Source organism: Trachurus japonicus, chromosome 23, assembly GCF_045865225.1.
Source record: "Trachurus japonicus isolate A0001 chromosome 23, Traja_1.0".
In the NCBI taxonomy this organism is placed as follows: Eukaryota; Metazoa; Chordata; class Actinopteri; order Carangiformes; family Carangidae; genus Trachurus; species Trachurus japonicus.
This window is the reverse complement of record NC_140929.1, coordinates 1,897,033-1,909,279: the sequence shown is the minus strand read 5'-3', so window position 1 is coordinate 1,909,279 and position 12,247 is coordinate 1,897,033. Positions and strand designations below refer to the sequence as shown.

The 12,247-nt window shown below is 38.7% G+C and overlaps 1 protein-coding gene across 1 annotated transcript in view; it reads right to left on the bottom strand.

The window, feature by feature from the left end:
- Window positions 1-5,540, bottom strand: part of phf21b (PHD finger protein 21B) — a 109,577-nt gene extending 104,037 nt beyond the window's left edge. Inside the window, exons 1-2 of the mRNA XM_085769931.1 lie at window positions 5,075-5,540; window positions 3,903-3,959 (exon numbers count right to left, since the gene is read on the bottom strand). Coding sequence (XP_085626057.1) covers window positions 3,903-3,959; window positions 5,075-5,128 — 111 coding nt within the window. The 5' untranslated portion in view covers window positions 5,129-5,540. The remainder of the gene's footprint in view (window positions 1-3,902; window positions 3,960-5,074) is intronic.
- Between the last annotated feature and the right edge of the window lie 6,707 nt (window positions 5,541-12,247).

Genomic DNA, 12,247 nt, shown 5'->3' with positions numbered 1-12,247 from the left:
TAATGGTTTTATCTGCAAAGTCCAACAGGCCCTGAACTACTCACCTACAAACACAACTAGACAATAAATATCCACATATTTCCTTAAATAAATTCCTCCTCTTCTTCTGCTGCTGTTGCTAATGTGTTTCATTGTTGCTGTCTACTTATTTTAACTGTAAAGTCCAACAGGCCCTGAACTACTCGCCTATAAACACAACTACCACTACTTTAATAAATATCCACATATTTCCTTAAATAAATTCCTCCTCTGCTGTTGTTTTAATAGTTTTTACTGTGAAATCAACTGTTGTTTTAACTGTGTTTGTAACTGTAAAGTCCAACAGGCCTTGAACTACTCACGTACAAACACAACCAGACAACCATAGGCTACTTCAATAAATATCCACATATCTTCCTTTAATAAACCCCTCCTCTTTCTCTGCTTCTGTTGTTAAAGTGTCTCATTGTTGTTTTAATGCTTTAAACTGTAAAGTCCAACAGGCCCTGAACTACTCACCTATACAAACACAACTAGACAACCACTACTTCAATAAATAAACTAAATATCCAGCTATTTCCTTAAATAAATCCCTCCTTTTCTGCTGTTAATGTGTCTCATTGTTGTTGTTTTAATGCTTTTAACTGTGTTTAACTGTAGTTAAGTCCAACAGGCCCTGAACTACTCACCTACAAACACAACTAGACGACCACTACTTCAATAAATATCCACATATATACTTAAATAAATCCTTCGTCTTTCTCTGCTGCTGTTGCTAATGTGTCTCATTGTTGTGTTCTACTTATTTTAAGTGTAAAGTCCAACAGGCCCTGAACTACTCACCTACAAACACAACTAGACAACTAGCCTACTGCTTCAATAAATATCCATATTTTCCTTAAATTAATCCCCCTCCTTCTGTGCCACTGTTGTTAATGTGTCTCATTGTTGTTTTAACTGTGTTTGTAACTTTAAAGTCCAACAGGCCCTGAACTACTCAACTACAAACACAACAAAACACCAACTACTTTGATTAATAAACTAAATATCCAGCTATTTTCTTAAATTAATTCCTCCTCGTCCTCCTTTTCTGTTGTAAATGTGTCTCTTTGTTGTTGTTTTAACTGTGTTTGTAACTGTAAAGTCCAACAGGCCCTGAACTACTCACCTACAAACACAACCACTACTTCAATAAATAAACTAAATATCCGGCTGTTTCTATAAATAAATCCCTCTTCATCCTCCTTTTCTGTTGTCAACATGTCTCATTGTTGTTTTAATGCTTTTAACTGTAAAGTCCAACAGGCCCTGAACTAGGCACAACTAGACAAGCACTAGCCTACTTCAATAAATAAACTAAATATCCAGCTATTTCCTTAAATACATTTCTTCTCGTCCTCCTTTTCTGTTGTTAATGTGTCTCAGTGTTGTTGTTTTAATACTTTTAACTGTAAAGTCCAACAGGCCCTGAACTACTCACCTACAAACTGAACTAGACAACTGCTACTTCAAAAAATATCCACATATTTCCTTTAATAAATCCTTCGTCTTTCTCTGCTGCTGTTGCTAATGTGTGTCATTGTTGTCATCTACTTATTTTAACTGTAAAGTCCAACAGGCCCTGAACTACTCACCTATGAACACAACTAGACAACCACTGCTTCAATAAACATCCATATCCTTAAATTAATTCCTCCTCTGCTGTTGTTTTAATAGTTTTTACTGTGAAATCAACTGTTGTTTTAACTGTGTTTAACTCTTAAGTCCAACAGGCCCGGAACTACTCACCTACAAACACAACAAAACACCGACTGCTTATTAAATAAATTACATATCCAGCTATTTCCTTAAAATAAATTCCTCCTCTTCCTCCTTTTCTGCTGTTAATGTGTCTCATTGTTGTTGTTTTAATGGTTTTAACTGTGTTTGTAACTGTAAAGTCCAACAGGCCCTGAACTACTCACCTACAAACACAACTAGACAATAAATATCCACATATATCCTTTAATAAACCCCACCTCTTTCTCTGCTGCTGTTGCTCATGTGTGTCATTGTTGTTGTCTACTTATTTCAACTGTAAAGTCCAACAGGCCCTGAACTACTCACCTACAAACACAACTAGACAACCACTGCTTCAATAAATGTCCACATATTTTCCTTAAATTAATCCCCCTCCTTCTGTGCTACTGTTGTTAAAGTGCCTTATTGTTGTTTTAATAGTTTTAACTGTAAAGTCCAACAGGCCCTGAACTACTCACCTACAAACACAACAAAACTACAACTAGACAACCACTGCTTATTAAATAAACTAAATATCCAGCTATTTCCTTTAAATAGGATCCCTCCTCGTCCTCCTTTTCTGTTGCTAATGTGTCTCATTGTTGTTGTTTTAATGCTTTTAACTGTGTTTGTAACAGTAAAGTCCAACAGGCCCTGAACTACTCACCTACAAACACAACTAGACAGCGACTACTTCAATAAATATCCACATATTTCCTTTAATAAACCCCTCCTCTTTCTCTGTTGCTGTTGTTAATGTGTCTCATTGTTGTGTTCTACTTATTTTAACTGTAAAGTCCAACAGGCCCTGAACTACTCACCTACAAACACAACAAGACAACCACTACTTTAATAAATATACACATAATTCCATAAATTAAATTCCTCCTCCTCCTTCTTTGTTGCTGCCATGTCTCACTGTTGTTGTTTTAACTGTGTTTGTAACTCTTAAGTCCAACAAACACAACTAGGCTACTGCTTCAATAGGCTAAATAAACTAAATATCCAGCTATTTCCTTAAATACATTCCTCCTCGTCCTCCTTTTCTGTTGTTAATGTCTCACTGTTGCTGTTTTTATGCTTTAAACTGTGTTTGTAAGTTAGCCTACTGTAAAGTCCAACAGGCCCTGAACTATTCACCTATAAACTAGACAACCACTGCTTTAGCCTAATAAACATCCATACATTTCCTTTAAATTAATTCCTTTTCCTCCTTCTCTGCTGCTAATGTTGGTGGTGGGGGAAGTTGTGCAGGAGGAGCATAGAGGAGCAGCATGGAGGAGCAGTAGCATGGAGGAGCAGGAGCAGGAGGAGCAGCAGCATAGAGGAGCTAGAGGAGCAGCAGCAGCATGGAGGAGCTGACCGCGGTGCTGAACGCTGCTGCAGCCGACAACCAGCCTCTATGTCCGGGGCAGAGCACCTGCTGCTGCTGCTGCTGCTGCTGCTGCTGCTGCTGCTGCTGCTGCACAACTTCATGCAACTATACAACACAACGACTGACTGCAGCAGAGCAGATAGTAAATATATATAAATATATATGTGTGGAGGATATAAAAAGAAAAGAAAAAAGTGAAAGCGTAGCCGTGGGCCAATCAGATGCGCCGCTGTGATCACGTGATGGAGAGGAAATAACAGCAGCAGAATAAAGTACAAAGTAACAACCCGCAGCTGAAACAGCGACAGCAGCTTCACGTTACACACACAAACTACACACTGAGCTGCTGTTAATGATGATAGACCATAATAATAGGCTAATAATAATACAAAATAATCATAATAAAAAAAGTGGAAGGGCACAGTTAGCCACAGTTAGCTTAGCTTATAGCTCACTCTCCAGAAACATGTCGACCTGCTCAAAATGGACGCTAACATTTTCCAACATTACACAACTTTGAGTGTCGAGACAAGAAGAAGGAGAAGAAGGAGGAGGAGGAGGAGGAGGGAGGGGGGGTGAAGCCGGCAGGACAGACACTAACTAAACACTATGAGAGTGTAAGAGAGAAGGAGAAGAGAAAGGAAAAGAGAAGAGAAGGAGGAAGAGAAGAGAAGGACGAGGGGGGAGGAGGTTCAAATAAATAAAATTAAATAAAAAAATGAAATAAAAGCCATCCAGCTCGACACAGAAGAATAAACATGGCTCTTACTTGTTTGTCGCTCAGGGCTGTTATTCTGTCGTGCAGCTGTCTCTTAAGCTCTCCATCCTATACAAGCCAACAACAAAACATCCCATAATTGTCACACACAATGAGCCCAAACTTCACACAACCACATCCTAGGCTACAGCTCTCTCTATATAGCCTATACAGATCCTATACATCTATATTATTATTATGATTAGGCTATTATTATTATTATTATTATAGCAGAGTCACGATGGAGCAGCGTAAAGACTAAAAAGCACAAGAGGAGATTAATGCTGATAAAGTTTCTCTCCTTCTCTCTCACACACACACCGATCCATCCATCCCTCCGGCTCTGGAGCAGTTTCCTCCGGTTCAGAGAAATAAAAATAAACCCACAGCACTCGGTTATAGCTAGTTATAGTTAGTTATAGGCTAGTTATAGTTATAGTTAGTTACCTGTGGGTCCTGCTTCATCTGTGCAACTAGTTTAGAGGCCGATGGAGCAGCGAGGTGGTTTAAAAAAGAAAGAGAAAAAAAAAGGAAAAAAAGTGTCTCAAGTATAAAAAAAAAAATAAAAAAAAGTCAGTGATGTGATGTGGAGGGAGGAACAAAGCGGGGGTGAGGATGAGGAAGATGAAGATGATGATGATGAGGATGATGATGATGATGATGATAGCCACAGCGACTCGACTCCACCGGCTCCTCATAAATATTCAGGTCGCGTCCTGATCGCCACACAGCACCACCACCTCCTCTTCCTCCTCCTCCTCCTCCTCCTCCTCCTCCACTGCATTACCTACCACTCCAAATTCTTCGGAGGAGGAGGAGGAGGAAGAGGAGATGAAAAAAAAAAGAAAAAAGAAAAGAAAAAAGACACCACCGACACCGACACCGACAATTCGCCCCAAAAAAGTCCCGTGAAAGTGCCGCCGCCGCCGCCGCATATTAACACTGTTATTATCATTACTGTTATTATTATTACAAAGCGACATGCTGCCCCCCCTCCTCCTCCTCTCCTCCTCTCCATCCATCCATCCATCCATCCTTCCTCCTCCCCGGAGTGTTAACCTCTCTCTCATCCCTGCACATTTTCACTTGCTCCATCCCATCATCACACACAGCGACACTCACACACTCACTCAGCTCGGCTTAGAATGATCTTAGAATAAAAACACGATGTTTCGTTTTTTTACCTGATGACATTGGATTTCTACTTTCAGCGCCTCTTGCAGGCCTCGTACTTCCATGTTCCGAGTAGAAAAGCACTTTTCTCCCACTTTCGCTGCGACCGAGACGAAGTTTAAGTGAATTAAAGATTTTTTAAAGCGACAATAACAATTGAAAGAAGAACTACTCCGGCTGCGAGAGCAAGTTCTCGCTTCTTTTTACAGCCTAGGACTCATCACACACTTTCCGCCCGTCTCCAAAAGTGCTCCAAACCGGGCGGAAGCGGCAGTGGACCCGGGGGGGGGCTTCTCCTGGGGACGGCCGGACGTCGACGGCTCCTCCCGGGCAGCGGGGGGGCTTTTCTGCCCGTAATTTTAAGTTGAAAGACTGGAACTATATTTTGTCCGAGTCCGCGGCTTGATTTCACTTTGCCTGGGGAAAAGTTGCGCTTCGGCTGTCAATGGTAATTCTGAAGTTCCCGGATGGAGCAGAGCAGAGAGAGAGAGAGAGCAGAGAGAGAAGAGAAGAGAGAAACCCCCCCTTCACTTCTCTCTCCAACCCCCCAACCCCCCCTCTGGACTGCGCATGCGCAGTGAGGCGGAGGAGCCACAACTCTAGTTGTTTTTTTATTATTACACAAATAGTTACAGTATGTACAAAGATTCATGGCAACGACTGAATAAAAGAAACAGGTGCATATGGAGGGAGGGGAAGAAAAGGGGAAAAACACACATGTAAAAATAAATAAATACAGGTTTGTGCTTCTTTTGTAAATCATATTTATCAATAGGCCTAATACTAAACAGTTTAATGTTAGGCTATTTTTCTTCTCTATAATATTGAGGGCTTATGAAATGAAGAAATTAATCATTAGACATGTGCCACAACTACTAGTTTGATTGTTTTTTGCAGAAATACTCACAAGAACTCTTTTATCCCCACTGCAGTGTGCATTTTTAAACCAAAAAGAAATAGGAATCTGGTTTTAGGGCAAGATCTACTTGCTGTTGCAGCTTTTAGTTACAGTATGTACAAACATTCATGGCAACGACTGAATAAAAGAACAGGTGCAGATGGAGGGAGGGAAAGAAAAGGGGAAAAACATAAATGTAGCCTATAAAATAAATAAATACAGGCTTGTGCTTCTTTTATAAATCATTTATCAACAGTTTAATGGTATTTTTCTTCTTCATAATATTGAGGGCTTTTATGAAATGAAGAAATGAGTCATTAAACATGTGCCACAACTACTAATATGTTTGTTTTTTGCAGAAATACTCACAAGAACTCTTTTATCCCCACTGCAGTGCATTTGACCTGTTTTTAGGGCAAGATCTACTTGGTTTTCTGTCCTTGTGATAGACAAAGTTTTTTGAATTGAATAGTTATGTACATTGATGGCAGCAACTCAATAAAGGTTGCATATAGCCTATGAAAACAGGGAAAGAAAAGAAGAAAAAAAACGTGCATGCGCAGTGAGGCGGAGGAGCCACTAGTTGTTTTTTTATTACACAAATAGTTACAGTATGTACAAACATTCATGGAAACGACAGAATAAAAGAACAGGTGCAGATGGAGGGAGGGGAAGAAAAGGGGAAAAACACACATGTGTAGGTTATAAAATGTATAAAATAGCCTAAATAAATAGCCTACAGACTTGTGCTTCTTTTGTAAATCATATTTGTCAGTAATAATAAACAGTTTGATGGTATTTTTCCTCTTCATAATATTGAGGGTTTTGATGAAATAAAGAAATGAGTCATTAAACATGTGCCACAACTAGGCCTACTAGTTTCTTTTTGTTTTTTTATTGCACAAATAGTTACACAAGCATTCATGGCAACGACTGAATAAAAGAACAGGTGCAGATGAGGAGGGAAAGAAAGGGGAAAACACACATAGGTTATAAAATGTAGAAATAAATAAAGGCTTGTGCTTCTTTTGTAAATCATTTATCAACAGTTTAATGGTATTTTTCTTCTTCATAATATTGAGGGCTTTTATGAAATGAAGAAATGAATCATTAGACATGTGCCACAACTACTAGTTTGATTGTTTTTTGCAGAAATACTCACAAGAACTCTTTTATCACTACTGCAATGTGCATTTTAAACCAAAAGAAATAGGTAGCCTACCTGTTTTTAGGGCAAGATCTACTTGCTGTTGCAGCTTTTATGTGAGATTTTTTAATGTGAGTTTTTATATTGGTGTTTGTATGGTGGTTTTCTGTCCTTGTGATAGACAATAAAGTTTTTTGAATTGAATTGAATTGAATAGTTATGTACATTGATGGCAACAACTCAATAAAGGTTGCATATGAGAAAACAGGGAAAGAAAAGAAGAAAAAACATATAGCCTATATACACAAACATACATAGGCTACACATATGTGTGTATAAAATGTATAAACAAAGGCTAGGGCTTCTTTTATAAATCATATTAATCAATAATATTTAACAGTTTAATGGCATTTTCTTCTTCATAAGATTGAGGGCTTTGATGAAATGAAGACTTTTGTTATGAAACATGCACCACAGCTTTACTAGTAGCTACACACTACAGTTCAGAACATTTCTAATGAAACTTCAACAGGATGGATATCAGTGCAACAGGGTTCATTACATAGAAATCTTTTGATTCTGTTATATGTAGTTTTTACACAAAACAACTGTAAGCACTCAGATTCATCTCATCTCTCATTTTTATTCTAGTCTTGTAAATAACTGTAAATACTCTCGAAATAATTTGGCACATAACTGTACAGAATGTTTGTCTGTCTCTCCTTATATGATTGTTTTATATCGTTTTACATTTCTATATTTGCATATGTTTCTACCTCTTTCTGGTTCTTTTTTACCTTGTATGCTTCAAAGCTTCTGTAATAACCAAACATAAGAGAGGTAAAGTCTATTTTTTTCCAAGAGAGACATGTTCACTGTCACGAGTCACGACAATAAACACAATATCCATGTGAAACAAATATCTAGTTGAGATGAAATGAGAGCAGAGACAAAAGCCCCACAGAGGCTAATCTGTCATATTGAGCTGTGGAAGTAAAAAACCTGAAAACACCACATACCAGTGCAAATAAAGTCATGAAAACAGCATCTATACATAAACAGAGCAGCTGCAGTCAGAAAATGTCACTTTATCAGTAGTATTGTAATGTAATATAACCTTTGAAATTCTGTATTCATGTAAATACTGTAGTTTTCTTTGACTTCACACTGTTTCTTGTCAGCTGTAACATGCCACTTTCTGTTTTCAAGATCAATAAAAACTCAATATTTAATCACAACACTGCAGGAAATAAAATAGAAATTCTGTAAGTCAAAAAAGTTTAGACATATTTAAAAAAAGAAGATGGTTTCATCATCGCACACCAAGAATGCTGACATATCATGTCCGAGTTTAGATTCATGAATATTCCTTTTACTTAACGCAAAATGACATTAAAACCACAAGTGTGGATTCTGTGGAAGAGATCGGTTCATTCAGAACAAGTGCTGCACTCATGCATCCTACTTTTACTTTGATACCACAGCAAAGAACCCATTTAAACTTCTTAAATCTTATAAAGCAGCAGTGTCCATTAATCTATGTTCGACGCCTTGGAAACAAGTCCAGAAAGCCTCTTTACCAATTGCCCATTATACAGACTGTTCACATTACACTGCCAGTGTAATAATGTAGTGTGCAGATTAAAAGAGTATAACATTACGTTTTGCACCAAGCACCAAACTGTTTAAACTTAAACCTCCAAACTAAATGCATCAATGTGTGTATTTGTGTTAGTGCCACACCACTTCCTTAGAGTCAATATGTACATTATAACAAACTAAACCTATTATCTTCACCTAAGCTATAGTGTTCAAAGCCTTGCTTTAATGTTGACCAAAACTTTACACCTTAAAGATATACAGTATCTAGACTATAAGTCATATTTTGTGGCTGATGAATGTCTGTATTTCTGTATATGAGCATATCATTGAGTGGACAAACACTATCTCTGAAATCCAATCACTCTCTACAAATGTTTAGTCATTTAGGCTATATCATTTCCTGTTCATTAGTCGGGAACTGAGCCTGACATATTCAAACCCTAGAGATGTGAATAAGTCCTTGTTTTGTGTATGTTGACTGACATTTAAATACCTTTGAAAACTTTTGGATCCCCACTATAACTTAAAATAAATACCTATAGATTGAACTAATGCTTAACTGGTGTTATTTGCTAAAAGAACAGTGCAACAGTATAGATATTTAAACTGTATCATGACCATATTAATTACCCAAATTGTTCATTTTCATCGTATTAACTAACTTAAACCTAAGTTTAGATCGTTCTTGAGCTGGATTCAGACATAGTGTTGCTCTAAATAAACTAGCGAGGCCTTCTGTGTTTGGATATTTCATGAATCATCTGCTGTGTGTGTATTCCAGCAGCATCAGGATGAAAAATGGCAGCAGTAACATCCACACAGCTACAGCTACAGCTACAATCACAACTCAGAGACACAAACAAAACAAGGGGATTGGGGGAAGATTAAGAAACCAGGAAACATGGCGAAAGAAATGAAAAGCTCCCACCAGCCCATTCTGCTCACTGTTAGTTTTTCTCCTCTTTTTTCTTTTTTTTTTTACCTCTTCAAACACAAAGAGGCCAAATGTGGCAGTTTGTTCTCAGAAATCCTGCCTCTTTCTCCCCCATGTCGGTCAGCCTGACCCCCTCCTTCTCCCTCCTCCTCTCTCTCTCTGCTCCTTTTCCCGCCCACTGGACACAAGCCGCGCCGCGATTGGCCAACGCTGCTGCTTCGGCGCGCGGGGAGGCGGGAAGGGCCAGCCAATCAGGAGTTTGGAACGCGGAGCGACCGGTGCGAGAGCCAATCAGCGGTCGAGGGGGAATCGGAGGGGGGCGGGGCCGAAGTATGTGATCGGAGAGTTGATGATGAAGAACAGAGATGGCAGTTAGTGTTTGAAATTACTGTTAACTCGACAGCGAACAACTTCAACACAGTTTCAAAGCACGAATTCTCACATTATATTGTGTGGACACAAAATGGCGGCCGTGTGTGTTTGTTTGAAGGCGGAATACTAATAAGCTCCTAGTGTATTCACGACGGTGAAACAGAAACTAGCACCATGGACAGAGACAGAGAGGCGGCAGCAGCAGCAGCAGCTCTAGGGACTCACAAACGGACATTACAATTCTTTCGACGTTGCTGTAGTAGAGATTTTTTTTATTTTTTTCACATCGGTGCCTTGAGCCACACTCCGCTGTGTTTTTATCAACACTTATTAACACTTTAACCCCCCCTAAAAATATATATTTAGACACAGCAGACTCCTCACAAAAAGATTATTGTGCATTCAGAAACCAAACACACACAGTAAAGTTGTAGTTTATAGGCAGCTGGCAGAAAGTAGTCCCTCCGCTCGCTGCTCCCCTCCCTCTCCCTCTCCCTCCGCCCTGCTCCGCTCTGCTCTGCCCGCTGAACCCCTCCCCCACCCCGGCCAGTTTCTGCTGCTACATCAGCTGCTACTGTTCATTTCACGGCTCAGCGGTGAAACTCTTCAAGTCTTCTCTGTGGTGGCTTTCGATTCCAAGCTGCTGCTGCGAGTCTTTAAGCTTCAACCCCCCCTTACCCTTACCTCCTCCCCTTCCCCTTCTTCCCCAATCACCACCACCAACACCACCCACCGGCCTGAATGGACACGTAGTACTTTAGATATATTACTGTAGTACTTCCACTGTTTGTGCTGTGTTTTGATCTTTTTTACCTACTTATAAAATCCATATTTTCCTGTACAGACAGTCATAAATCATAAGAATTATTCTGACTGTGAAAAAAGAGCTCCAACCTCCAAAACCTATCTTTAAAACCTGCTTTTATTCAGGTCAACCTGTTTCCATTCATTTTATTACTGCCAATAATACTGATTATTGATCATTTGCAAACATACAAACTGATTTCATTTTTCTAATCTGTCATTACGACAGCCTGGCATGTTTACCCATATGGTTTTTATTTTGAAATGAAACCAAATTCAGCTAAAAGTTGATTGAAGACATGAGACTGTTTATTAATCTCACACATGGGAAATTGCTTTTGCTTTTTACAGTAGCATTTGTAACATACAAGGTAAAAAAGTACAAGTCTTTAAGCTTCAACCCCCCGACCCCTCCTCCCCTTCCCCTTCTTCCCCAATCACCACCCACCGGCCTGAATGGACACGTAGTACTTCAGATATATAGCCTACTGTAGTACTTCCACTGTTTGTGCTGTGTTTGGATCTTTTACCTACTTATAAAATCCATATTTTCCTGTACAGACAGTCATAAATCATAAGAATTATTCTGACTGTGAAAAAAGAGCTCCAACCTCCAAAATATATCTTTAAAACCTGCTTTTATTCAGGTCAACCTGTTTCCATACATTTTATTACTGCCAATAATACTGATTATTGATCATTTGCAAACATACAAACTGATTTCATTTCTGTCATTATGATAGCAATGTTTTTACCCATATGGTTTTTAATCTGAAATGAAACCAAATTCAGCTAAAAGTTGATTTAAGACATAAGACTGTTTATTAATCTCACTCACACATGGGGAATTTGCTTTTTACAGTAGCATTTGTAACATACAAGGTAAAAAAGTACAAGTCTTTAAGCTTCAACCCCCCGACCCCTCCTCCCCTTCCCCTTCTTCCCCAATCACCACCACCAACACCACCCACCGGCCTGAATGGACACGTAGTACTTAAGATAGCTATACTATAGTAGGCTACTTCCACTGTTTGTGCTGTGTTTGGATCTTTTTTTTTACCTACTTATAAAATCCATATTTTCCTGTACAGACAGTCATAAATCATAAGAATTATTATTTATATCCAAAATCTAGCTTTAAAACCTGAGCTCTTTTATTCAGGTCAAACTGTTTCCATTCATTTTGTTTGTCACAGCTAATCATTTCATATTGGAGCCCTCTATTACTGCCAATAATACTGATTATTGTTCATTTACACACCTACAAACTGATTTCATTTTTCTAATCTGTCATTACGATAGCAATAGATGTTTTTACCCATATGGTTTTTATTTTGAAATGGAACCAAATTCAGCTAAAAGTTGATTTAAGACATAAGACTGTTTATTAATCTCACTCACACATGGGGAATTTGCTTTTTACAGTA